This window comes from Muntiacus reevesi, chromosome 5 (genome assembly GCF_963930625.1).
Source record: "Muntiacus reevesi chromosome 5, mMunRee1.1, whole genome shotgun sequence".
Classification (NCBI taxonomy): domain Eukaryota; kingdom Metazoa; phylum Chordata; class Mammalia; order Artiodactyla; family Cervidae; genus Muntiacus; species Muntiacus reevesi.
Window position 1 is genome coordinate 25350958 of NC_089253.1, and position 27664 is coordinate 25378621.

A 27664-nucleotide genomic window follows, 5' to 3' on the forward strand; every position below is an offset into this window, starting at 1 on the left:
ATTTCCTCCAGAGACTATCTTAAGATTGCTAAGCTTTTATTGGAATTTAATTAAGGGCCGACTTGTGGCTCCAAATCCTTAGCAGCCATTTCCCTCTTTTACTAAAGCATTTCTGAGACAATTTTACTTGCAGTTCCCAGAGATAGGGAGAAGGGAATTATTTCCAGGTCATTCTTACATTAAGAAATTGGCAAATTAAGGCCAGCAAGCCAAATCTGTTCTACTACCTGTTTTTGTAAATCAAGTCTCATTGGAACATAGCCACACCCACATGCTTATGTATTGTCAATGGATGCTTTAACACAACAGGAGGGCTGCAAGTTTTGACAGAGACTATGTTGCTCACAAAGCCTGGAATACTCACTATGTGACCCTTTACAGAAAAAAGTTTACTGATCCCTGGTGTAGTCCACTGGGGTCTTGCTTTACGGGGTTATTTCCTACACACCTCTCAAATTAGGCTGTCTCCAGTCTGCTAAGTCCTGTGAGGCAGGGAAAACCAAAATTCAAGTTCACTAGGTTTGGCTAACGCTAGCTATTGAAAACTAGCAACAGTGCTGTTTAACTCTATAATTTCCTGCCTTCATTCAGCACCTGTTCTGAAAATGTCTTAATTTTATTAAGAGCATATCAATTCTTTAAGTATTGATATTTATTCTTTCATATTTTTTGCAGAAGTTTTGTTATTTATAGAAAAAGGATTGATTCAGGTACTTATCCTGCCATATTACTAGAAATTAAAAGCTGAATGATTTTTAACTTGACTCTGCTCAACAAATTCAATAGATTAACTGATGTAAAACATACTGATACCCAAGGTACACTGAACACTCTCAACTATTAATAGTAGACTTCTAATATGTCTGTATACTACTGTGCTTGTGAGTTGCTGCATATCGAGAATTTATCATGTTTCTACCCAAACATATTTATGCCAGATATATTAATTACATAATATGACGTAAACCACTAAAATATGAGGGTGAAAGAAATACATAGTAAACACGACATTCAGGATTGAGATGTGAATAGATTTAACACACACAATGTATTAAGTGAATTGGTAATGTTTTACTTCTTTTGCTGTGTGCTGGTTGCATTGATGTTTGTTATACTTAAGCTCTAGCTCTTTTTTACATCTCAGGTATTTCATAGTTAATTTTTTAATGACTGGTACTATGAAAATTAAGTTGAATGCTTTAGAAAGACATGTTAAAATAAAAATCTTTAAAAATCTTCCTTTTAGTTATAAGAGAAATAAAAATGAAGAAAAAACATAAAAATTTATTAGCGTTTTGTGAATAGACTGCTTCATGAGTATCTTTAAACTAATTATGGTACTTTAAAGAAATAGAAATGATTATTACTGGTTTGCTATTAAAAAAAAAAATACTGCAAAAACTCCAATCAGTTGAGTCATGCTCAAAGGTCTTACCCTCCAGTCAGAAAATTAGCAAATGAAGTTCTTGTACATTTACATGTTTCAGGTCAATATAAAATTTTATGATGGTTCTAACAGGCACTTTAAAAGTAAGTAACCATTTTCAGTTCCAATTATGTTAGACAAGAGGGCTTCTAGTAGCAAGTACATCTGTTGAATCACATTACCAAAAAGCACACTATATATAACACTTTATGATAAAATAATTACTTTTCCTAATTCTCTAAGCATTCTTAGTTGGCCAAAACATAATGCTAATGCTAATGGGGCTAAGCTCTCCATTTCCTCTTCTATAGCTTCAAACTATACCCTGAAACCTGGTTGTCTAAAGAACAGGTTAAAAAATATAAATACACATCAAAAAAAACAAGAATATAGATAAATGTATCAATAATATTACAAAAACTATTCAAGACTGCATATCTTTGGGAAAATATATACAACTGAATGACAAGTTTAAAAAGTATTTATATAATACAATGTCAGTTGTGCAAAAAACAAATGAATAGAAAAAAGTAAAGAAATGCACAAAACCATTAACAAGAGAGATTCAAAAAATTTAATACTGTTTTTGTATTTATCAAATATTCTCCAATCAGAATGGAATGTTCTTTTTTTTTTAATCATTAAAATATTATACTCATTTATTACTGTGATTCTATGGAAAACAAAAAAGAGGAATAGGAAGAAATAGTATTGCTTTTGTGCCTTCTTTTTTTTATTTTGGAATGTTCTATTTATTTATTTATTTATTTGAATGTTGTTTTTTTAAAAAATTAGCCTTCTAAATTATATGTCCTAATTACAAAGGGACTATTTTAAATTTTATACTTATTGACAACAATTTGATAGACTTCACTATTTTTTTTTAAGTTTTGAAAATAATTTTATAAAACTAACCTTTTCCAGAGACAATCTTTGAAGTATTAAAGAAAAGACTGCCATGCTGAAGATCCATTGTTTCTCCCTTCAGTTTGTCTGTTACAACATCAACAAGGGCAAGCTCATCAGCCAAATCCTAAAATACATGAAAGGTTTGAATAAAATGTTTCCATTTCAATTTTAAGAGAAAAAGAAAAAAATTTATATGGTTACTTTATAAACAGGACTTCCCTATAGCTCAGATGGTAAAGAATCTGCAAGGAAGTGCTACATTTTTAGTAGAAAAAGTGGTATAAAAATAATAACTCTTTACAGGAGTTCTTTGGTGGCCTAGCGGTTAGGATTTTGGACTTTCACTGCCATGGCTTGGGTCCAATCTCTAAATCCCTGATCAGGGAACTGAGATCCTGCAAGCTTCAAGGCTTGGCCAAAAAGAAAAAAGTCTTTTAATGTGCCTGTACTTTGGCCACCTGATGCAAAGACCTGACTCATTTGAAAAGACCCTGATGCTGGGAAAGATTGAAGGCAGAAGGAGAAGGGGACAACAGAGGATGAGATGATTGGATGGCACCACCGATCAATGGACATGAATTTGAGTAAACTCCGGGAGTTGGTGATGGACAAGTAGGCCTGACGTGCTGCAGTCCATGGAGTCACAAAGAGTCAGACACGACTGAGCAACTGAACTGAATGTACCTAAAGGCACTAGAAGTTAAGGTAAACAACAGAATGCAGCAAAAAGTATTAATTGTTTTGCCTTCATGTAATTGCTAAGTTTTTCAGAATTTTTTTTTTTCCTACTTCAGATAACAGCTTTAAAACAAATGAAAACTTATGAAATCATTTCAAAGGATTTTATTATATTTAACCCTTATGCCTAATTTCTGAATTGGCTGAAGCTGTTTTTAATATGAATCCTTATGACCAAAAATGAAAGGTAGGCACCTCTGGGAAACCACTTCATGTGGCTTGGTATATTACAATTAACGCTGGCCCTCCAACTTAGGGGTACGTAAGTAACCATACACCCAGACCCAACCAGTTGTTTCATCCTTCCTTCTGGACTCAGCAGTTACTTCACAAGTGGGCATATGGCCCAGGCATAACAAATGAGCACAGTGTCTGTGAGCTTAGAGAATGAAAGTGAATTCTGGCCCTTTCACCTCCTAGGCATTTGACCATGAGCAAGCTCTTTAACATATATGCTTCAGTATTTTCATCTATAAATGGAGATAACAGTACCTGCCTCCTAAGGTTGTTATAAAGATTAAAAAATGCTTTTAAAATAAAACATTTAGAGAGGTGAAAAACATAACAATGAAAACTAAAAAACTGCTGAAACAAATTAAATAAGAAATAAATAAACAGACATCCTATGTTAATGAACTGGAAAATAAAGTATTATTAAGACATCAATACTACTCCAAGCAATCTTCAGATTTAATGCAACCACTACAAAAATTCCAATGGCATTTGTTTCAAGAATTAGAAAATTCCATTCTAAAATTCTTATGGAATCTCAAGAGACTCTGTATAACCAAAACAATCTTTAAAAGGAATACAGAAGGTGTCAAGCTTCCTGATTTCAATATTTATGACAAAGCTACAGTAATTAAAACAGTGTGGTACTGACATAAAGAGACATATAGACCAATGGAACAGAAGAGAGTTGGGGGGGGAACTCCCACATATATGGTCAGGTATTTTTTGACAAGAATGCAAGGATCATTCAATAGGGAAAGGACAGCATTTTCAACAAACGGTATTGGGATAACTGGACATTTACATGCAAACGAATAAGGTTGGACTGTTTACATTATACCATAGATAAAATTAACCAAAAATGGATCAAAGAGCTAAATGTAAGACCCAAAACTATAAAACCCTTAGAAGAAAAGATAGAGGGAAAACTTCATGACATTGGATTTGGCAGTGATTTTTGGATAAAACACCAAAAGCACAATAACAAAAGTAAAAAGATAAATTGAACTACAAAGTAAGTCAGAAAAACAAATATTACATGTTAATACATATATATGGAATCTAGAAAAATGGTACATATGGTACATAAGAACTCTTATTTGCAAAGCAGAAATAAGAGACACAGATGTAGAGAACATATGGACACCAAGGGGGAGAAGGAGGTAGGATGAATTGGGAAACTGAGATTGATATATACATACTATTGATACTATGCATAAAGTAGATAACTGATGAGAACCTACTGTACAGCACAGGGAACTCTATACTCAGTGCTCTGTGGTGACCTAAACGGAAGGATGTCCAAAAAAGAGGGGCTAGGAATGACAGTCAGGTAGGAAGGCTAGGGACCCCTAAGGGGCAGGAGGAAACGAACTGCAAGTGGCAGATATGTTTTTCTCTCTCTCTTCTAATCCTGTGTCGTTGGGACACTCGGTTACACCCGAACTTAACTTTGAGCTGTTAATGGCTCAGCAAACCAATGCGTTTTTCTTAAGCTATGTTAATGAAACTACGTATTTGCTTTGGAATCTGCCTTTCTTCAAATGGGTTTTGCTTAAGTCAAGTGGGCCTTAGGAAGAAGTACTGCAAACAAGGCTAGTAGAGGTGATGGAATTCCAGCTGAGCTATTTCAAATCCTAAAAGATGATGCTGTTCAAAGTGCTGGACTCAATATGCCAGCAAATTTGGAAAACTCAGCAGGGGCCACAGGACTGGAAAAGGTCAGCTTTCATTCCAATCCCAAAGAAAGGCAATGCCAAAGACTGTTCAAATCACCACACAATTGCACTCATTTCACAAGCTAGCAAACTAATGCTCAAAATTCTCCAAGCTAGGCTTCAACAGTACGTGAACTGAGAACTTCCAGATGTTCAAGCTGGATTTAGGATTTAGATGTTCAAGCAGAGGAACTAGAGATCAAATTGCCAACATCCACTGGATCATAGAAAAGAGCAAGAGAATTCTAGAAAAACATCTGCTTCATTGACTATGCTAAAGCCTTTGTCTGTGTGAATCACAACAAACTGTGGAAAATTCTTAAAGAGATGGGAATATCAGACCACCTTACCTGCCTCAGGTAGGTATGGATCTGTATACAGGTCAAGAAGCAACAGTTAGAATGGGACATGGAATAATTTGAACTGATTCAAAACTGGGAAAGGAGTACGTCAAGGCTGTATGTTGTCACCCTGCTTAACTTATATGCAGAATACATCATGGGAAATGCCGGGCTAGATGAAGCTCAAGCTGGAATCAAGATTGTCAGGAGAAATATTAATAACCTAGATATGCACATGACACCATCCTTATGGTGGAACTAAAGAGCCTCTTGATGAAGGTGAAAGAAGAGAGTGAAAAAGCTGGCTTAAACTTCAACATTCAAAAAACTAAGATCATGGCATCCAGTCCCATCACTTTCATGGCAAACAGTTGGGGAAACAATGGAGACAGTGATAGACTATTTTCTTGGGCTCCAAAATCACTGCAGAATGTGACTTCAGGCATGAAATTAAAAGACACTTGCTCCTTGGAAGAAAAGTTATGACAAACCTAAACAACAAATTAAAAAACAAAGACATTACTTTGCCCACAACGTAGTCAAAGGTCTGGAAGGTTTTTCTCACATCCAGTCATGTATGGATGTGAGAGCTGGATCAAAAGAGTTGATTACCAAAGAATTGATGCTTTATAACTGTGATGTTGGAGAAGACTCTTGAGAGTCCCTTTGACTGCAAGGAGATCAAACCAGTCAATCCTAAAGGAAATCAGCCCTGAATATTCACTGGAAGCTGAAGCTCCAATACTTTGGCCACCTGATGTGAAGAGCCAACTCATTAGAAGAGACCCTGATGCTGTGAAAGATTGAAGGCAGGAGGAGAAGGGGATGACATATGACGAGATAGTTGGATGGCATCACTGATTCAATGGACATGAGCCTGAGCAAGCTCTGGGAGATGGTGAAGGACAGGGAAGTCTGGTGTACTGTAATCCATGGAGTGGCAAAGAATCAGACACGACTGAGCAACTGAACAACAAAAATGTATACATATAGCTGATTCATTCCACTGTACAGCAGAAACACAACATTGTAAAGCAACTATAGTCCAATAAATTTTTAAATTTAAAACTTATGTGTATCAAAGGACACAACCAACAGAACAAAAAGGAAACCCAAGGAATGGGTGAAACTTTTTGAAAGTGAAATGAAAATCACTCAGTCATGTCCGACTCTTTGCAATCCCATGGACTATACAGTCCATGGAATTCTCTAGGCCAGAATACTGGAGTGGGCAGCCTTTGCCTTCTCCAGGAGATCTCCCCAACCCAGGGATCAAACCGAGGTCACCAGCATTCCAGGTGGATTCTTTACCAGCTGAGCCACAAGGGAAACCCAATATTTGTAAATTATTTACCTAATAAGCAGTTAGTATTTAGAATATAAAAAGTACTCCTACAACTCAACAACAAACTCAATTTAAAAATGGGCAAAAGATTTGAAACAGACACTTCTTCAAAGCTATATAAATAGCCAACAGGCACATGGAAAGATATTCTGGAAATAGCAAGGACAATTAAAGGACTTCCATTGTTATTTTATCAAATTTGTTTTATAATGAGCACGTAATGCTTATATAATTAAAAAATGTAAGTATAAGCCACTGGGAAATATGATTTTCACACATCACTCTTCAAGAAAGGAAAAGTGATGAATCACTTTAACAGAAAATGTTATATAATATTAACAAAATAATGTAATCAATGTTTCTATGAATAAGTTTAAATAGTCTGACTAAACACGTATGTGTGCTTAGTCACTCAGTTTGTCCAATTCTTTGCCACCCTTTGAACTGCAGCCTGCCAGGATCCTCTGTTCATGGATTTTTTTCAGGCAAGAATAGTGGAGTGGGTTGCCATTTCCTCCTCCAGGGGACCTTTTCGATCCATGGATTGGACCCTGGTCTCCTGTGTCTCCTGCATTACAAGTGGATTCTTTACCAGCTAAGCCATCGGGGAAGCCCATAATATTCACAAAATTATTTTGCTACGGTTACATTTTAATCTTAACAAAATAATGTAATCAATGTGTCTCCTATGAATAAATTTAAACAGCCTGACAATGCTTCACACATGGTAAACTCTACATAAATGTTTCTTAAGTAAAAAATCAGGTGATACTTCTTTGCTGTCAAGGGGTTAACCCTGCAACCCTGCGCTCAACATCTACAAGACCTATCAGTGCTCACTTATTTTCAGCCACAGTATAAGCTTATCACTTACCTTCAGCAAGATACAAATCGCACAGGCCATGCCTACAGCACCAGTTCCAACAATGGTGATCTTACTCTGGGAGAGTTTATCTTCCTCAGTTAGATTCTCAATAAGCTGCTCCTTGACAGATGACATTTTGAGAACCTGATAGAGATAATGTAATTTCAGAGGAAGCAATCTCCCTGAACTAATCACTCCCATACCTATGAAAGTACCTCATGAATTTGCAGAATGTCAGAAGGGGGAAGCCAAAGGGGAAAAAATACCTGCTCGCGAGGTGTGGAGGGGTCGAAAACCGACGAGTGTTATCTATCAGTTAGGGATTGGGAAACCAAGAGGTTTTTACAACTTTTCCCTGCCCCAAGTCACCACTTTCACTCTAGTCCCAGTCACTCACAAACGCTTATCGTGTGGCCCAAGTCAGTACAGACGGCCGGAATGCACAACGCACGACCTTTAAGTCGCTTTTTAAGCTACATCACCAAAAAACACACAGCGACGTCAGTAGAGGCGGGAAGCGCAGCGACCGTTACAGTCTGAACCGTTAGGCAAGCACGCTCCTACGCACGCACGCCTCTCCTCCGTACGCACGCCTCTCCTCCGTCAGCACACAAGCTCCGCCCCACGGCCGCCTCGGGCGCAGGCGCATTGGGAGGGGCTTGTCTTCTGGTGTGAGTGGGTTGGTGGGTACCTGCTGTTGTGTTGTCGTAATCTCCGTGTAAGGAATTTTAGTTGGTCTCGAAGAGTGTGCAAGAGAGGGATATTGGTGTGTCGTTTCATTTCCTTCGGCTGGTCTAGGCCTCAGACTGATTTAAAAGCCGAAACTTTGGAGACCAGACCCACCTGGTGGGCAAGGGGGCAAGCTCGAAGCCTTCGTGGGAAAGAACTCTCAGGCGAGCACCTGCTGTTCAGCAGTGGGCCAGCTAAAACCAGCATCCTGAGGACGATGCTTCGAAATGCTGAATTGAGAGAACAAGGTGGTGATGAAAAGGAAAGGCCATGGTTAAGGTGATTTTAATTTACGCAAGGAATTTATAACTCACAGGTTGGGACACAACCTCACCTGTCAGCTTTTGTCGTCACTTGCATCTGAATCCATTTCAAAATATAAAGGATAATCCATTTTCTGTATAAAAGCCAGTAGTTTGTTGTTGCTGTTGTTGTTTTAATGTAGTTTTAATCATGCAATAAGTCTGCTTAAAAATCCTTCAATGGCTTTCCAACGCACTTAACTAATTTTTACTGCGATCTAAGAAATGGTCATTGGAAGGACTGATGCTGAAGCTGAAACTCCAGTACTTTGGCCACCTCATGCGAAGAGTTGACTCATTGGAAAAGACCCTGATGCTGGGAGGGATAGGGGGCAGGAGGAGAAGGGGACAGCAGAGGATGAGATGGCTGGATGGCATCACCGACTCAATGGACATGAGTTTGAGTAAACTCCGGGAGTTGGCGATGGACAGGGAGGCCTGGCATGCTGTGATTCATAGGTTCGAAAAGAGTTGGACACGACTGAGTGACTGAACTGAACTGAACGGAACTGAAGAAATGGTCAATACGTGGCCTTCTTTCATCCCTCCAACTTCTTCTCAAGACACCACACTTCCTTCCAGCTTTTGGACAGCTTTTTCCCACTTCAGGACTTTTTGCTGTTGTGTATGTCTGCAAAGTTTTTCCCCAGCCCTTGTCAAAAGTTGATTCCTCATTTTCAGTTTTGAACAAAAATGGCACTTCCTCTAACTTTCCTTGACAGATGTATCAACTACCATCCCCTCCCAACATCTCTCCTGTTTCTCTTATGGCACCTTTCACAACCTATTATTAGCCCCAGGAAAGGGCTTCTCAGGTGTGGCAGTGGCTACTGAATCTGTACTACTTGGCTATTTTACTTCCTTCCACATCTTCTGGCCCTTGTACCTCATTTACTAGAGACTGAGTGTGAGATAGTGCTGACTTGGATGACCTCCAGATCCAAGCTTTACACCTGCATGCCAAGTGTCATTTTCATAGTGATTAAACTCCTGCTGTAGGTGAAGAGGCTCTTCATACCTGCCCAAGGCACATATTCTGAACATCCCCTTTGCTTCTTCCACTAACTGGCAACTTGTTTTAAGATGGGGCTAAGGCCTGCTTTGTCCACTGCCCAAGGTTATAAAAATGAGATCATATTCCATTAAAAACAATCAGGGCGCCTTGCAGGGTTGGCCTACCCTTACCTAGGGCAGGAAGATACCTGGTGAACATGGAACATAGTGTGCCCGAAACTAAGGAAGCTTTACGAGATTAAATCTGAAAATTCATGAAATATTTAATCTGTTAAGCATCTTGTCATGTTGATATTAGCTAATTTATTGTGTCAACACTAAATAAGGGTAAATATGTTTTTTAAAAGACTGCATCAGAGTCTACAAAAGGGTATAGGAATAACTTCATATTTCTTTGGGGGGATAATTAACAGTTCTTAGTGGTAATAGTTGGAGAAGGAAATGGCAACCCATTCCAGTGTTTTTGCCTGGAGAATCCCAGGGATGGGGGAGCCTGGTGGGCTGCTGTCTGTGGGATCACACAGAGTTGGACATGACTAAAGTGACTTAGCAGTAGCAGCAGTGGTAATAGTTGCATAACTATGTGAATCCATAGAACTGTACACTTTAAAAGGGTGAATTTTGTGCTATGTAACATATCTTAAGGCTATTGAAGTCTATAGGAAAGCAAATCCTATTATAACAGCTAATTGTAAGGCCTATGTAGGCTAGTCTTATCCTTCTACGTTTGAGACCCATTAAAAAACAGTTCTCTTAACTGTCTCTCAAGTAGCAAAGTTTGGGGAAAAACCCTGGAAGTGATGACCATAAAGTTGTTCTAGTTAACCTCTGGAAGTATAGTTTTTAGGCCTGAAGAAGGTCATAGTTATGGAAATATTTTGAGGGAGATCGAAAGAAAATTTTTGCATAGATAACCACCAGGAGTATTTAGTTTAAAATTAAGTACCACGAGATGGTTGGATGGCATCATTGACTCAGTGGACGAGTTTGAGCAAACTCCCAAGACTTAGTGAAGGACAAGGAAGTCTGGTATGCTGCAGACCAGACCATGGTGTCACAGAGTCGGACACAACTTAGCGACTGAAAAACAATTGTTACTGGCCTCCAGAGTGAAGGTTCTTAAAAATTTCCCCTCTGTAGTGGCACAGAACCATTGCTTATGTTCAGTTGGCAAATAATGATTTTTACATCTATGTATAGGGTGTTACCTATGTGAATTGTAGAGTACCAGTTATGATTAGCACTATCATCAAATTATCTCATAATATTTGAGGGCTTAGTGTATTAAAATGATTACAATGGAAATGGTAACAAAACAGTCTAGCCAATCTAATCACGCCCTTAATTCTTAATAAAGTCTGGTCATTAGTAAACAGTACTCCTTAAAATATTCATTGCAAAAAAAAAAAAAATTCATTGCAGTGCAGCCCAATAACCCAATGGCTCCCGTTTATGTAATGAACAAATAACAGCTTTATAACTGTATCTTAATTACCAGAGTAGTCACTGTTCAAGATTTAGTTGGTGTAACACTTAGTTGGCTGCATTATTTATGTAATTTTTCCCTTTTACATTACAAGGCAGTGTACACTATCCTGATTCATACAGTACATAATATTCTTTAGAACAGTTATGCACGTGGCATGCAATACTGGATTTATACATTGGATCCCAGGATGTGATTCACTGGAGGGAAAAAGTTGGACTAGGCACCTTGGCTAAAGGAACCAGAGGTTATATAACACAGTAAATACACATCTGGTTTGAAGGGCAACTGCAGCATCTGCAACATGGGCAGTGGTACCTCTTGAGGAAGTTGAATTATTTGACAAACCAATTTAGGACCACACAAGGTAAGTGCCAGCCAGCATCAGGATACAGCTGCAAGGTTTTATGAACCATTCCTATTTCTAACATTAGGAAGTTGATTTTTTCCTAGGCTGTCTTAACATTACTGTTTTAATCACAGATCAGATATAAAGGACAATATGAGTTACAACCTCCAACTAAAATCCTGTGTAGCCTAGACAGCGAAGTGATACAACATTAGACAACTTTAAAACTGCAGTTCTTTCTGGATCCCCCAAAGTGTATCTGCACTCTTCTTCAAACAGGCCTCTTCCTCATGAGTCAGAGTCACTTTCACAACGTCTGAGATTCCATTCTGTCCCAAGATGCAAGGAACACTAAGGAAGACATCTTCTTTTATTCCATAGAGACCCTGAGGATGAAATGAAAAATATTTTATGTTTTTTCTATGCATTCTGGGATCTCCCAAGACTTTCTATTCTCTACAATCATGAAGCTTACTTAATACAACTTAGCAAGTAGAATTTCTTCCTAGATTTTCAGTTAGGATGTAATTAAAAGGGTAAATGAAAGTCATTAAAATAGCAGCAAGACTTCCATTCTAAAAGAAAATCTACATTATTGCTATTATCCCTCATACTTTCCAATTTTTATTGTCTGACACTTTGGTAACTTTGAGTGTGATTTCTATTTTTCCCCAAAGGAGAAAAATTTGTCTTTTATAGTCTTCCACTCATCTCAACAAAATTGAATCAAGTTTTTCAGTCAACAGGTTATTATTAAGTATCTAAGTGCTAATAACCACAGTACTAACCGCATTAATCCTAAAGCTCAACCATGTCTTTTCAAAAAAGAAAGCTGCAGGTGCACTAATTTATTTTACTCAAATCAATGATTGAGGACTTACCTTAATCTAATTGCTTTCTGAAATGAGTTTAAAAAACAAAACAGGAAATAATGGCATTCAAATACATTTTACTACATAGACCTACCTTAATCATGGTGGAAATCGGATGCACCCGCCTAAGATTCTTCATGATACTTTCTGCCAAATCGGCCACTGACAGTCCAATGGCCCAGGATGTGTAGCCTTTCAGTTTGATCACCTCATAAGCACTGCAGGATAGCGAAGGACAGGAAAAGGTAGGGTAGGAGGAACGAAGAAAAAGCTTTCACTGAACATATGCTTTATGAGAAATCACTGATATAATAAGTAATACTGTATAAATAATAAAGTTGCATTATATACCTAAGTGTAACCCTTGCACATGTATGCCAGGATATTATGTATGGGGATGTTCAAGAACCTGGCAACACCACCAGTGTCCTTCAACAGGAGGATGGATAAATTATACCTAGTTGTCAAAACAAACAACTATGGCTCTGGCAACAAAATAGATGATTCTTATAAACGCAATACTAAATTTAAAAAAGCAGATCCGAAATTACATATTGCATGCTTGACTTGGGATTATCTCAAGAGTGTGTATGTGGGGGTGGGGGGTTAGGGGTAAGTGGGAAGAGCACAGAATCCACTCATTTCCAAGCACCAGCAGACTAATAATTCCAACTCAACAAACACTACAGTTAGTTGACAGCAACCGTCAACATTTCTTGGGTTGAATGACGGGTTCACAGGTTTTAACAAATACAAATCAGAGGGCTTTGCTTAGACCAATCATGATTCATTCTTCAATTCCAAAGACCTGAGATCTACACATGGCTATCTTATTTAAAGTAAATAATGCCAGTAAGTTGCAAGTTTCCCTATTTGAACAATTTCTAACAGTTAATTATTTTGTGTACCATGATGAATTTGTATCTTGCTTAAAACTTTATAATCATCTGCGTAAACAAGCAGCTAGTTGTGTTTCTATTCATAGATTATTGTAAGAACTTAGATTAAAATATTCTTATTCCTAACTAAATCAATGATACATGCTTTTGAAGTAAAGACTGAATCTCAAATCAGGTAGACTTGTTTTATATCTGACTTTACAAATGCAGGAAGAGTTATCATACTATAAATTGAGAATTATGGCAAATAAAAGTAGACTGTAACATTAATACATGCCTGCAATATCTAATACCTTTACCTGTTTTATAGTACAAGTTTTAACAAGCTTTAGAAAACAAGTTTTCTGACAGCTACCAAATGCAAAGGTTATTAAACTTTCAATCTTTTTTTCTTTCTGGCCACGTGCAAGGCTTGCCAGATCTCAGTTCCTCGACCAGGGATGAACTCACAAGCTCAGCAGTGAAAGCTCAGGTCCTAACCACTGGACAACCAGGGAATTTCCAAAACTTTTTATTTCTTAAATAAAAATAATAAATTTTGACCTCCTGTGTTACAGACTATGAGAGCTGTTACCTGTCAACCACCTGTTTGTGGACCGCTTTCCACTGTTCCTTATCTGCATCAGTGCCTAACTCAGGGTGTAAATTCTTCAGGGAGACACCAGCAACATTCACTCCACTCCATACAGGCACTAAAAATAGTACAGAATATATTTACTCCCAAGCAATTCTGACCCATTCTCTAAAAATTGTGTTTTCTTATCTGAGGAAGATTATCCCCTTTTGGTAGGTGGTCAAGACTACCAATACTCTTAGATTTTCACTGATTAAATTATGTAAAGCTAAGAATTTCCATTGTATGCTAATCTGCTTTTTTCTAATGCGAAATATAGAGACAGGATATTATGAGATCATAAGAGGAATTTTCTTGCCATAAGGAACCAAGAACTCTCCACAAATTATAACATCTTTCAACTGTGATAATAGACTTTTTCTCATACACTCCATTTGGATTAGCTGTCCTTTTCAGGGACAAGCAGTTTGCCTATAAATAGCTGTGATATTAAGAACTATCATCTTATTTAATATGTTCATTACAATAAATTTCATTCTTCATCCCTTATACCAAAATATGTCACACAAAAATGGCTAAAATTTTAACAATTCTAGCATGTAATTATACCAAGAGATAAGATTTCTGGAAACCACCTACCCTAATAAATGGATATCTGATTTAGGCTCTGATTCAGTAACTATACTCCTGTCCATTTTTTACACAATCTTTGCAAACAATAAAGGAGTCATACTTACCACTAGAGTCGCCGTGCTCCCCAAGGATCCACCCATGGCAGCTTAACGGGTGAACTCCCAGCCTCTCCCCCATGAGATAACGGAACCGAGCTGAATCCAGATTGCAACCACTTCCAATAACACGGTTTTTGGGAAAGCCGCTTATCTTCCAAGCCACATAGGTCAAAATATCGACTGTGGAGAAAATATTTAGGCAGAGGTATTATGTGAATTGGGCTTCCCTGGTGACTCAGAAGGTAAAGAATCTGCCGGCAATGCAGAAGACCTGGGTTTGATCCCTGGGTTGGGAAGATCCCCTGGAAAATGGAATGGCTACCCACTCCAGTATCTTTGCCTGCAGAATTCCATGGACAGAGGAACCTGGCAGGCCCCAGTCCATGGGGCCACAAAAGAGTTGGTCACAACTGAGAGACTAACATTTTCACTATGTGAATCATGAGCTAATGACTGACTGACCACTCAAGATTCATGGCTCTGTATAGATCTTGCTATTTATCACGACCAATCAATATTTCTGTTAATATTTTTAAGCCTCTATATTGTGTATAACAAATACATTAAGTTTTCAAGAAGTGTAGTTTAATGAAAATAAGTTGTGCATCAATAACACACTATTCATAATTATTCCTTATCCAAGATCTTCCTAGGCAAGTTACAAATTTTAAAGTGTCCACTATGTTAAAGCCATTGTTTCCCCTTAATGTTTTAAATTTAACTATTTTACAAAAACACAAATTTACTCTGAGGAAAATGAGAAATATGAGACATATATATAGATTATGATACATACTAACAGTTTTACTCTAACTCATCTATTTTTATGCCATTAAAAGTCTCACCTGGATTGGAAACAACAAGCAACTTGCAATTTGGGCTGTATTTTACAATATTAGGAATGATGAATTTAAAGATGTTCACGTTACGCTGGACCAAATTAAGACGGCTCTCCCCCTCTTGCTGACGTGCCCCAGCTGTGATAATAACCAGCCTGGAGTTTGCTGTCACATTATAGTCTAGACAAGAGAGAAACAATAACTAGATTAAGGCTTTTAAGAAAACTCCAGCAAAAATCTGTTCCATTAACCTTTTAAACAGACAGTTCTATCAGTGCTTTGTGTATGTGGCATACACATATATGCCCAGACTCCTTTACTTTTGGAGTTTTATCACTGTGGCCGCTTACATGGAGGAAGACTACATCAACACCTTCCTTGTATTATGTAGTTATACTGTGGCTTTATATAACTATGACTGGGGGGAGCTGAAAGGAATAAAATTTATTTCACACTCATCAAATGAGAACACACCCCAATTTTTTGCCGCCTGAGCTTAATGTTCACACTTTTCCACACTCCGATTTCTACTTAATTGTGGTCATATCAGCTCAGGGATGGGTTGTTTTTTTTTTTTTAAGTAGAGGCAACTTCACACTTATCAAGCATGTTTTGCTTCTATATATCCTATGGCACAGGATGGTTAATCCTGGGTTGAAGACAATGAAAAGAGTAATCTATCAGATAAATGGTCAATGGTTTCCAAATGTCAAAACTGACTATTTAGGCCCATGTCTGTTTCCTGGCTGGTGCTTGTAAAGTGTGACAGGGTCAAGCCAAGAGTATCTGCTCAACAGGCTCATTTACCCTAGTCTCAACCTCGTGTTAGTGTATGAAAGGAAGTAATGGAAGTAAGTGCATTTAAATATTTGAAGCAAAGTGGTAAACTATGAACCTAAGAAGTTTTGCTAGTTATATTATAATTCAGATGCTTTCTACATCATGGACAAACTGGATTTTCATTTACAAACACTTTTGGAAATTCAAACATTGATATCTATAGATATCAATGCAAAATTGTTTAAAAGGCTCTTATCCTGTATAAAGAGGAAATCTTTGAAGAACTGATAGGATTTTCAAGCCTGATAAAGAATTAAGCCTAACACAAAATGTAATATAAATTTGCCAAAATCAACCTTTGCCAGAGACAATTTTTGGTGTTCTAAGGAAAAGGCTGCCATGTTGGAGATCCATCATCTCTCCCTTCAGTTTATCTTCCATGACGTCAACAAGAGCAATTTCATCTGCCAAGTCCTGAAAGACATAGAATTTTAGTTCAATGGAAAATAGCCATTTCCAAATTTTTAGACAACCATGCAAAATTTCCATATTTCTGGTATAGAATTCTGCTACTTTATTATTAGTATGTACCTCAAAGTAGAGGTAGGCTCCCATTAAAAGCTGACTCATAGATGACATATACATAGGAAAAAGAACTGACCCCCTCTCTCATCGGAGCACCCTCGGCAGGAGCTCCACCACCACTGCACAGAAGCAGGACACTGAATTTGCAGTGAGTACCACACAGTTATGTAAAACTGCTCTATTTAGTCTCTCAAATTCAGTTTTACACGTTGATTTTAGGTTGTTAGTCATTAAACAGATGATATAGACTAGTATTAAGGCCTAAAAAGTGGTATTCTAGATCATTCCCTGGTTACATGTTTTCCATATGTTAACCAACATAAAGTTTTACTTATAGACAGATTTGTGCATTACAAAATGTTGGTGAAAAATATCCTTTCAGGTGAACCTACAGAAGTTCATAGGTGCATCTCAGACAAGGAGCACCAATAATAGCTTTAATACAAATGGAATGTGGACCATCATAACCAAAGAGATTATAAAAGCCGAGGTGCAGATCTACCCCTAATCAGCTACAGTGTAATAAGTGGTCTGCCAGTTACTCTTAGTCACACCTCAGTTAGGGGGCATCACAGAAAACGACCACAGGTGGTTCACTGGTTTGGGAAAAATAAATGGTATCAATGTCTGATCCAGTGGGGAAGGAATAAAGACTTTGAATAACAAGTGGTCTCTTTTAAGAACACACAGAGCAACCTGCGTGATTACAAGACCTTTGCAGAGCTCATTTCTGCCTTCAGTCCCTTCTCATTTCAGTCCTTTTTGTTTGGAATCCAGAATTCATCACTTCACTCTCTTACTAGTAACTCCTATCTGAACTTTAAGCTCTCTCAATTTCTTTTTAATATAAACCAGGCTTGAATGCTATAAAAAGTGTTTTTTATTCATTCACAAATTTTTTCTAATTAAATGTTAGCTCCATAGTTGATACCAAAACTGCTATCCAAGGAGCGGGGCAGAGGGGATTACCATGGGCAAAAGACTTCCCACATTCAGTTTAATTTTACCATGTATATGTGTCAATTTCAATTCAAAAATTACTTGTAAATAATTTTAGCTTGCTTAAAGGCATAGACTCTACTTTTTCATTTGTAGGCAACTAATGAGGTTAATAAAGCACAGCGAATTTAAGGAACTGGGTCTCCAACCTAGAAACCTTTAATTTTTGTAGTTTAGATACCCTTTTGGAATAGCATCAGGTTTTAAAAGTTTGTTTCACATAAAGTTCTTTCAGTGAGTGCATGAGCTTATATATTTGTATATACGATGTGATAATGCAATTCTTGGAGAGCAAACAGTAGATGGATGGAGTCAAGGTATCCTTAAGGGACTTGCAAAGTGAAAGGCTCTCACTTACCTTCATTAAGATACTGATGGCACAGGCCATGCCAACAGCACCAACCCCAACAACTGTAATCTTATTCTGGGGGACATGTTCTTCCTTAAGAAGATTCTGAATCAGTTGATCCTTGAGAGTGGCCATCTTGGACTTAGAACCTAAAGGAATCTATAAGGGAAAAAACATGCACCGTCACTTGCATCCTTCCGAAAACTGTTCTGAAAAAGCTTCTTTTGCTTCCTTTTGGGATACCCGCCCCTAAAAATCACAAGAAATGACTACAAGGGGGGAGAAGGGAAGAAACCTACCGACAGACAAAGAAACGAAAGGCCTAATGCCGGGCTCTGGTCTGACTAGGGTCTTGGTGTAAAGTTCCTCACCTTGGCGTGGAAAAATAATATTGAAGTTTGGGTATAAGTATAGCCTCCTGAAGGCTCACTCATCTTGATTTATTAACTCCAAGCGGAGCTAGCCTTTCTACAAACAAGATCACTATGAGCCGCCGGCCCAACACTTCTGCAGGCACCAGGACGCCTGCCAAGCCCTTAAGGACCACAAGTACTCTACTCCAATCCCCAGGACGTTTGCCAAGCCCCGCAAGGACCACAGGTAGGTGCGTAAAGCGGCTCTAACGTCCTCACGGCACTAGCCAGAACTCGTGGGAGCTCTGCTCATGCGCAGCTCTAGTTTTCGCCTCCCGGTCCCCAACCCCCGCCCCCAAGAAGCAGTGGCCATCCAGTGGCGAGTGTGCGGGGGCCCGCGGAGTTTACGCCCCGCCCAGACCCGGAAGATCAGCGGCCGCCCCTCCCTCGCCCAGGCCCCGCGCCTCATCTTGTGCGCAAGCGCACTTCACAGCGCTGGGGGGAGGCAAAAGTCGTGCGCCTAGGCGCCGCAGGCTACTGAGAGGTGAGCGCCAGCCCTGACAGCCCAGCGCTGGCTTGCGGACCCCGCCCGTAAGCGGACCTGATGAGGAGGAAGTCTACTGCTCTGTGGGTCTGAACGAGCTAGGAATCCAGACTTTTTCAGACTGAACTCGGGCTCTGAAGCACACTTGTTCGTGAAGCCCGGCTGGCTGCCTCCCCGGCCTGGCGCGCTGCCAGAACCAGAGTTTAAATCTTGATACCAGGGACTGTTAGCCAACTCACAGGGAGGCACCTCGCGTGGCTTCCGCCGTGATCTTTGTTGCAAAGGCGTGAGGCCTGGTATGAGGAAATTTTGTTACTACAGGGATAGCTGCAGAGACCTGAAGCCTGGACCCCTAAAGTTCATCAATAAAGTTCCTCTTGGTGGAAGCCTCGATTTCCAGAGCCGGGGAGGTGGGGGGGGGGGGGCGGTGGAGAGTGGGGAGTAGGGTGGGGTAAGGGTGGTTCTGCGTTCACTGGAGAGATTTTCATAGACTGCATCCCGAAAGCACTACGTCTAATCTTGACACTGCTCCAAAGGGCAAAAATATCTGAGAGGACTTGCAGGCAGGCAGCCCAGAGTCACCAAGCTGGAATCGAGTCTCTCCTGACAAATCACTGCTATTTCTAGACAGCCCTGAAAGGTTTCTGCAGCCTGGCAGGGGGAAGGGAGTGCTTTCTGCAGACATCTCCTGGTTTCACCAAAACCGAAGCTCTAGGCTCCAGCGCTCCCTTCAGTGTGGGGATACGGATGGGAGTGGAGCCCTGGAGAAAGAGGGTCTGTCTACCTTCCCCCAACTCTGCCAGGCACTCACTGTGACCTTAGAGATGCCCTAATCGGCCTTAGGTTCCCCGTTTGTTAAAAGGAGATGAAGGTACCAGATGATCCTCCTCTGATTCTACTGAGAGGCGGAAGAGCTGATACCCTTTCTCCTTCGTATTTGCATGCACCACGTCTAGTTCAGCGACCGATACAGCAGCAGCTGCTTAACAAAAGTAACTTGCGCCAAGAGCTCCCCCTCCTCTGCAGGCAGCGGCTGCCCCAAGGAGCCCACCTCCCGAGAGTGCCAGGATTAAAATGCGATCCGAGTGCACCCAGCGGCTTTCCGGCTTCCGGGAACCCGCCCCAGACTGCTGAGGCTTTTTCGGTTCCGTGGACTCCGGCAACCTGACTTCGAGCTCCGTGCGGCTTGCTCATTTCAAGCCCGGAGGTGTACTCCACCCCACTCCCCAACCAGTCGTCTCCTATTCCGTCTGCATCTACCCGGACCATCGACCCCAGGTTAGGTGCGCGACCACCTCCTTGGTTCCCCAGTCCGGCCAGAGGTCACTGTGCCCACCTAGAGCAGCAGCGGGGTTCGGCCGACCCCCGAGACCATTTGGTAGTGTGGGGCCACCGCCGCCCAGGTCTCAGGACTATGGCCTTTGGAAGCAGCGCCTACACCACCCAAGAGCGGGGACCCCCCACCCCCATGGGCAGCGCCTGGGCCAGTGAAGCCTAAAGCGATCGCCCTTGCCCTCGGGCGCAAAAGCGCGCCCGGCCGGACCGTACCGGGAGTGACCGTCGAACGGGCGGGCGTCGGAGGCGCGCGGCGTGGGATCCGGACTTGGCGGCAGCGGCTCCGGTACTCAGTGGGGCGCGGGAGGGGCCTTAAATGGAACCGCGAGGCTGACGTCAAGGGGGAGCCGGGCGGACGTGCAAGAACCCACGTGTGCGCTGGGGTGGGGGCGGGCTCCCAGCCGGGCGTGGCGGTGAAGATGCCCCGGCGGCGCGCGCAGGCGGAGGACCCGCAGGCGGCCCGACCCACGTGCGTCGAGACTTCAGAAAGACTGCGCAGAGGCATGCTACTTCTGGCACAAAACACAGAGCCATAAGCCGGGATCAAGCCGACCCTCCATTTCCTCTTTTATAAAATGTGGAAGTTACTTTCAAGGAAGGCTCAACTGAATTTTTGCCGCTGTTGCCCACTGCCCAATTTCTAGCACGTAACCGACACACGACAGAATATTTGTTGGAAAAAAGAAAATTCTTAGCACACTGTCAGTCTACTTAACCCAAGTCGAGTGATTTCCAAAACGTGACCCTGTCCGTCCCCCTACGGCTAAAACTTGCAAGTCTCACAACTCAGAGTAAAACCTCAGCCTCTTGATTGCATTCCCTGCTGCCCAAGCACCTGTGTCCCAGCCACGCCCCAGAACAGCCTAGGTTTGATGTTTTTAACATATGTTATTTTTACCTCCAGGCCTTGGCTCACGCTGGTTCCTGGCCGGGCTTCCTCTGCTGTCTCTTTCAACTGTACCCATCTTCTCCTCCTCTCCCCTACCCCCAACCCCACACACCCACAGATTTGGTATCCCCCTCCTGTCTGCTTGCACCTCACCAGTCTGTACATCCTGCCAACCGCCTTGCAGTAGAAGTGCGTGTGTGACTCAGCTGTCCTACCTGCCCATGAATGTTTTAAGGGTATAGGTGAATCCACTTCCTCCATGCACCTGGGGCACAGATTAATAGCCGCCAGCTGTGAAAAATATCCCTACTGGTGAGTTCCTTGGTTTTGAAGGGAAAACTCTAACCTCAGCTCCAGAAAACAGGGACGCTTTCTAGCACATCCTAACAGTTTTCCCGGGCTTCCTAGGGGGCTTAGTGGTAAAGAATCCACCTACCAGTGCAGGAGACCAAGTTTGATCCCTGGGTTAGGAAGACTCCCCGGAGAAGGGAATGGCAACCCACTCCAGTATTCTTGCCTGGGAAATCCCGTGGACAGAGGAGCCTGGCCAGCTACAATCCATTCGGTTGTAAGAATCAGAGGTGACTTAGCAACTAAACAACAAAAAACAGTTTTCCCATCACTCCAGGACGCTCAGAAATCTAGGCTGTCTCCCCAAACACACAGCTGGAGGGACTGAGGGCCAGCCACAGGTTCTCCAGGGTTCATCAGGGCAGGGTGCGAATTGCAACAGTGTGTGTGGTTTCTCAAACTTTGCAACAATGGCCTCATTGAGCCAGGGCTGAGCCCCTGCCTTCCTATCAGCGCAACCACAGCCATCAGTAAGAGCAGGGCAGAGCCGGGAGAGCAGAGGTTAGGCTGGGAGACAGGTAGGAACCTTCAACAACTGGGCTTTGTGACCATCTCTGAAGATAATCTAGGCAGAGAGTTTGCAGTCCTCTAAATTAAAGCACCTAACAACAGCTCATTCCAAGCACAGCTTCCCTCTGTTTATGTAGAACTGGAGCTTCTATTTAACTCTACAAATAGGAAAAAAGTACTGTTTACTCAGCACCTCCTGTGTGTCAGGCAGCAAGCTAGACAGTCCCCATCCTCATCTTCACTTTAATTCTTTGGAGTAGGTATAATTATCCCCATTTTTCAAATGAGAAAACTGAGGCACAAAGAGATAACTGGTTTTGCCAAAGTTCTACAGCTAATAATTGATTTCAGCTGGTTCTTTAATCCAGGCTAAGGACTCCAAACTGTGAGTTTTTCCTCTATAGGATGTTGTCCCCCTCCTGCCCCTCACCCCCCACCAATTCCACAAAGGCCAAGAAATAGGGCGCCCAAGCCAGTCCCGGGTTCAGAAAGTTCAGTTTCCAATGAGAGGCAGTGGATGTCAGTGGGCATATCTCTGCCCATCTGCTTGAGCCGAGACATGGGTCTCTGATCCTCATGGGACTTACACTGCTGACACTGCTGCTTCTCAGGCCTTTGGCTGGGACTGGAATGCATACCACCTGCTTCCCTGGATCTCCAGCTTGCAGACAGCAGATCGTGGAACTTCTCAGCCTCCATAATCGCATGAGCCAATTCTTTATAGTGCATCTCATTTTATATATAAATATTCGTTCTCTGGAGAACCCTGACTAATACAGAATCCTGACTAATGCAATCCAAACACAAGAACTTCTGTACTATAAAGTCAAAGCTGAGGGTGGGGCAGGAAACTGTTTCAGAAGGCAGAACAGATTTTTCATCCTGACGAAGTGGTTTTTTTTGGGGGGGGCGGGGGCAGTTTCTTTAAAAGGGAAAATCTCACAAAGAGGTGATTTGATCAGGGGACAGGCTGGCTGTTCAGCAGAGGATGGGTGCTGTTCCGCATCCAACCTAAGATTTTCCTAAAGTGACCCTGGCCAGAGAATGGTCTACCCAAAACACACGTCATTCCTTCATCCAGTAAGTATATATTATCTTCCTCCTCAAGAACATTCAGTGGCCCCTCAGTCCATGGCCTCCAAAATAAAATCCAAATTCCTTGAAAAGGCTCAGTAGACTTTTTATGATCCAAAGCCCATATCCCTTCTCTGGCCTTATCTCCTATCTTTCTGTGTGCCATTCCCAAGGGTACTTACCACATTCCCCAAATATGCCACTCACTTCCACCAAGGCAGTTCCTTCAACCTGCATGATCCCCCTTGCCACCATCCCTGCCCACCCAAACCCCATACCTCCATAGGTCAAGTGCTGTTCCTTTGGCTTTATATTAAATTAGTTCTTATTGCTGTGCATCTCTTTCTCTGATTAGATTGTAAGCTCCTAATGGGCAGAAACTTTCTCATTCATCTATCTCCATATCACCAACATTTAGTTTAATAAATATATTTCAAATTACATGCCTGCTATGTAAAGAGTATCATTATAGGTGCTGGGGATACAAAAATGAATAAGGCAAATTTCTAAGGCTTCTCCACAAATTTAATGGAGAAAACCAGCAGTATCCCCCTCAGTAGTTAAAGTGCAAGATAAAATGTAGCACTGACACAAAAGAGGTAGAAAGTATTGCTCTAGCATTCAGATGAGAGAGAGGTCCTTTGGCCAGGGATACCTGTGAGGGCTTCCTGGAAGAGGTAAGATTTGAACTCAGCCTTAAAAAAAGAGAGAGAAAGAGAGAGAGATTTGAACTGATGATTAGGTGTTGAGAAAACAGAAAACAAATGCTTGGAGTCAGGGAACTCAAGGTATATCTGGTGAATCTTTAGCTTTAAATGTCAGGCTAAGAGATTCGGCAGTTTGCTTTTTTGGGTTTTGGTGGTCACTGGAAGTTACCGAAGTTTGGGGGGAATGAGAGAGATGGGGTGAAAGCAAGATGGTTGAGAGGTGATGGTTGAGGGTCCTGAATAAGGATATTGTTGCATATACACAACAGAAAGTATAGGACATACACAGCTCCAACCAACTCTGGACGGAACATTCACTTCTCTGATACACTGTGCATGCCTCCACAGTCCCTCTGAAGGCTCACTGGCTTTTTTTTTTCCCCACCTTTTCCATGGCTACAAAGCTGATGACTAGACTTGCGGGGTCCGAGATGCAGATGGCTTTTTTGGTCTCCATCTCTGACAGGCCAGGGCCTGCTGTGTATGTGCCAAAGTGGAAGCTCCTCTCTCTGGGAATACAGCAGGTGCCTCCCCGCTCATGAAGTGGGAGACCACTTCATGTCATCCTCCCAACCCTATCTACTTCCCTTATGATGGGAGTGGAAGCTGAAGCCTCTGCCCTGACTCCTCAAGTTCTTCTGGGTGCCATCTCTTCTGGAACCCTGATGGCTCCCTACCCCCAACTCTTTCTCCCCTCCTTCAAGCTGGGCTCACCCTCAGGTGCTGGATGCTGCCTCTGTTTCCCTTTTTGAATTAAAGACTGTCATTCCCTCCAGAGTTCATTCCTCACTTGACCCCCTAACAGAATCCCCTCAGAAACTCCTGATTCTCTTTGCTGTATACAAAACGCCTGTGTCTCCCCAAAAGCCATATGTTGAAACCTAATTCCCAAGATACTAGTATTTAGAAGTGGGGCTGTTAGGAGGTGATCAGGTCATGAAGGTAGAGATTTCATGAATGGAGTTAGTGCCTTATAAAGGAGACGCTAGAGAGGTTCCCTGTGCCTTCTGCCATGTGAAGACACAGTGAAAAGATTGCCATCTATGAACTTGAAAGCAGACTCTCACTAGAAACTTGCCAGTACCTTGCTCTTGAACTTCCAAGCCTCCAGAACTGTGAGAAATGTTTTTTGTTTATAAGCCATTCAGTCTATGGTCTTTTGTTATAGCAGCCTGAACAGACTAAAGCATTACCCTTCTAGCCACTTTCTACCCCAGGAAAGAGATTAGACCTGTGTCCTTTTATCTTCATACTCCCCTGGCAGGGAGTTGTTCAACCCCACGGACTGTAGCACACCAGATTCCTCTGTCCTCTACTATCTCCTAGAGTTTGCTCAAATTCATGTCAGTTGAGTTGATGGTGCTATTTAACCTTTGCACCCTCTTGCCTGGTGAATCTCATGGACAGTAGGAAGAGGCAGGGAGTTAGGCCTCAAGTCTTCCATCCCATTGATGGATTCCAAGGCAAAGACTGTCACCAGAATGTAAGTGGCTTCCAAACTGAGACCTTCAGTAATCGGTGCGGCAGAGGGAGTCCCAGGACCTCTCCAAGCCAGACAATTCTCACTGTGATGGAACGTGCCCCTTATCTAATCACAGCAGGGGAGAACTGTGCGAACCTTTGATAGCCTTTCCCTCTGACAGGTTGGGTGGCAAGGACAGTGACAATCTTGGCTTAGCAAAGATGAGTGAGTAGCCTGATAGAAAGGCAACACTGACCTGGGGTTCTCACTCCAGCTTTTCATGAAGATATCGTGGCAATCAGATTCCCTCTGTAGTCCCAGCATCCCTGACTGTAAACAGAAGAGGGTCTGTCTCTTTTGGTTCAAACATCCAGGGAGGCTCAGAGCTAGAGAGTTGAACCTCCACACACACCTTCATTTTTATAGTTTTGCTCAGGACTCAGTGACAAGGCCACCTCCTATTTTGGAAAGTGATTGGGGCTGCTCTGGGACTAGAGGCAGATATTCAAGGCTCCTGGCTCCACTTGGGGCAATAGGAAATCCTTACCTGGCACTCTCTTCTCCCCATAATAGTTCCAGAATGGGGTCCAACATTCCTAAGGCTCTGGTGGCTACTGGTTTTGTTAATAAAAACAGTCTCACAGGGCTTTGAAAGTGAATCACGGATAACAGGAGCCCATCTCTCTTTGATTCCTGGGTAGATGTTTCAAACCTTTAAACCTTACCAAATGGAGAATTACATTCCCAAGCCTACCTCAAAGAAGAACAATTTCCTCTAAAATTCCAAGAGGATCAAGCCAATTGTAAATAGGAATACAGCCAGGGAAGTTTATTGGTAATTTCCTGGGGCAGGGTGTGGGAAATGAACAGAGGTCTTCTTGTCTGTGCAGCTGCTGACTGCAGGGAAACTTCACTGAAATTTTGGTCCTAGGATTTTGTTTAGGTGCTCATCTAGCTACACCTCACAAAGTAGGGTCTGCTGGAGAAGGAGCCCCTCTGCCCTGTCACTTGAGCCTGCTCAGAGGACCGTGAGCTGAAAAGGTAGACCCACCTCATTTTTCAAGGGTACAAGTAGGGAGGCTGGGATTGTGTTCAAGGCTTCCCTGGTGGCTCAGATAGTAAAGAATCCACCTGCAAGGCAGGAGACCCAGGTTTGATCCCTAGGTCAGGAAGATTCCCCTGAAGAAGGAAATGGCTACCCACCCCAGTGTTCTTGCCTAGAGAATCCCATGGACAGAGGAGCCTGGTGGGCTACAGTCCGTGGGGTCGCAGAGTCGGACATAACTGAGTGACTAACACACATACTTTTGCTAAGAACAGAAGAGAGCTCCTTTGAAACCCAGGAGGGACCAGAGGCCACAGTGGGTCCAGATGTGGAGAAGGCCTCCCTACAGCTGGATAAATTTGTTGGGTCCTTCTTTTATGTGTAGCTTGTGGGAAGGGGGCAGGCTTTCATGTCCATTCTCAAGGTTTTCACCTCAACCAAGAGAGGAAAGCAGAACAAGAATTTTTACCTCTATTTCACTGTGACACTGCCCAACCTCAAAAGTGTAACCGCTTCAGGCCTCATAGATAGAAGGTAGGCAGGTGCATCTCAAACTCCTGCCCTAGTCTTCCTTCTCCTCCACTACTCTGTGCCTCAGTCTTTCCTGGGGTGGCTTACAGACAGGAGAGCAGTTGACCCTTTGCTCCCTGAATATCAAAGGGTAACTCTGATAAATCCTCTGCAAGGTACCCCATCCAGGGCTGCCGAAAGGTCCAGATGGCTCACCTGCCCCCAGAGCTGCTTCAGGGCCCTTTCTAATAAAGTCTCCCTCTTCCCGGGGCTCCATTAGCCTTGCACAGTCCACGTGTGTGCAGGGTTAAGCCGTGCCCTTTGCACAAACACACTTGCAGCATCAGGCATCTTAAAGGACATGCTAACTGAGCTCATCTACCAGTTTTAGCCACAGAGGGGATGAAAGCTTAGGAGAGGCCCTCGCAGTCTCGGCCCTTCTTTACCCCCTGAATCAGAGGGAGGTCAGCCCCTCACACCTACACACTCTTTGCTTACACTCTCAGTAGGATCGGCCTATAGGGAAGCAACATCATTGCGAGTTGGGGAAGTAGGGCTGGAAGAAGGGGAGGGCAGTGACATGCTCTTGACCCTACCTTCGTGTTTCAGGGTGTTGACTAAGAAACAGGAACCTCCCAACCAGTCTAGCGCTCTCTCCTCTGCACCAGACACCACGGCCTTCTCCACCAGCCTGGGCTCTTTCCCAGCACTGTGGGTGTGGCTCCACTCCCAGCTCGCCTTCTGGGGTTTTTCCACTGTACTAGAGCCTCTTCCAACAGCCCTGGCTTGGGATTGGCAGCTTG

The 27664-nt window shown here is 42.2% G+C and overlaps 2 protein-coding genes across 6 annotated transcripts in view; both read right to left on the reverse strand.

Moving 5' to 3' along the window:
- The window catches only part of LOC136168730 (L-lactate dehydrogenase C chain), a 37805-nt gene extending 29748 nt beyond the window's left edge, over positions 1–8057 (reverse strand). For all 3 annotated transcript variants that reach the window (XM_065936423.1, XM_065936422.1, XM_065936424.1), the window contains exons 1-3: positions 7840–8057; positions 7583–7717; positions 2342–2459 (exon numbers count right to left, since the gene is read on the reverse strand). In XM_065936423.1, coding sequence (XP_065792495.1) covers positions 2342–2459; positions 7583–7708 — 244 coding nt within the window. In that variant the 5' untranslated portion in view covers positions 7709–7717; positions 7840–8057. The remainder of the gene's footprint in view (positions 1–2341; positions 2460–7582; positions 7718–7839) is intronic.
- A 3048-nt stretch (positions 8058–11105) lies between these two features.
- Positions 11106–27575, reverse strand: LOC136169496 (L-lactate dehydrogenase A chain). 3 transcript variants are annotated; one of them, XM_065937275.1, is made up of 8 exons: positions 27458–27575; positions 18091–18240; positions 16505–16622; positions 15375–15548; positions 14536–14709; positions 13799–13916; positions 12420–12543; positions 11106–11839 (listed from the first exon to the last, which is right to left on the reverse strand). In XM_065937275.1, exons 2-8 carry the CDS (start codon positions 18214–18216, stop codon positions 11675–11677), a joined length of 999 nt encoding a protein of 332 aa, XP_065793347.1. In that variant the 5' UTR covers positions 18217–18240; positions 27458–27575; the 3' UTR covers positions 11106–11674. The 3 variants fall into 3 exon arrangements, with proteins under 3 accessions (XP_065793347.1, XP_065793346.1, XP_065793345.1); XM_065937274.1 differs by lacking the exon at positions 27458–27575 and adding an exon at positions 20527–20676; XM_065937273.1 differs by lacking the exon at positions 27458–27575 and adding an exon at positions 18453–18530.
- Positions 27576–27664: the final 89 nt, after the last annotated feature.

Excerpts from the sequence above, each read along its gene's own strand:
- LOC136169496 (XM_065937273.1), bottom strand. The coding sequence starts at position 18,515 with ATGAGTGAGCCTTCAGGAGGCTATACTTATACCCAAACTTCAATATTA. Across the intron at positions 13,917-14,535 it reads GGAGCACGGCGACTCTAGTG|TGCCTGTATGGAGTGGAGTG; the intron begins GTAAGTATGACT and ends TACTATTTTTAG. Across the intron at positions 12,544-13,798 it reads CACAAACAGGTGGTTGACAG|TGCTTATGAGGTGATCAAAC; the intron begins GTAACAGCTCTC and ends GCTATCCTGCAG.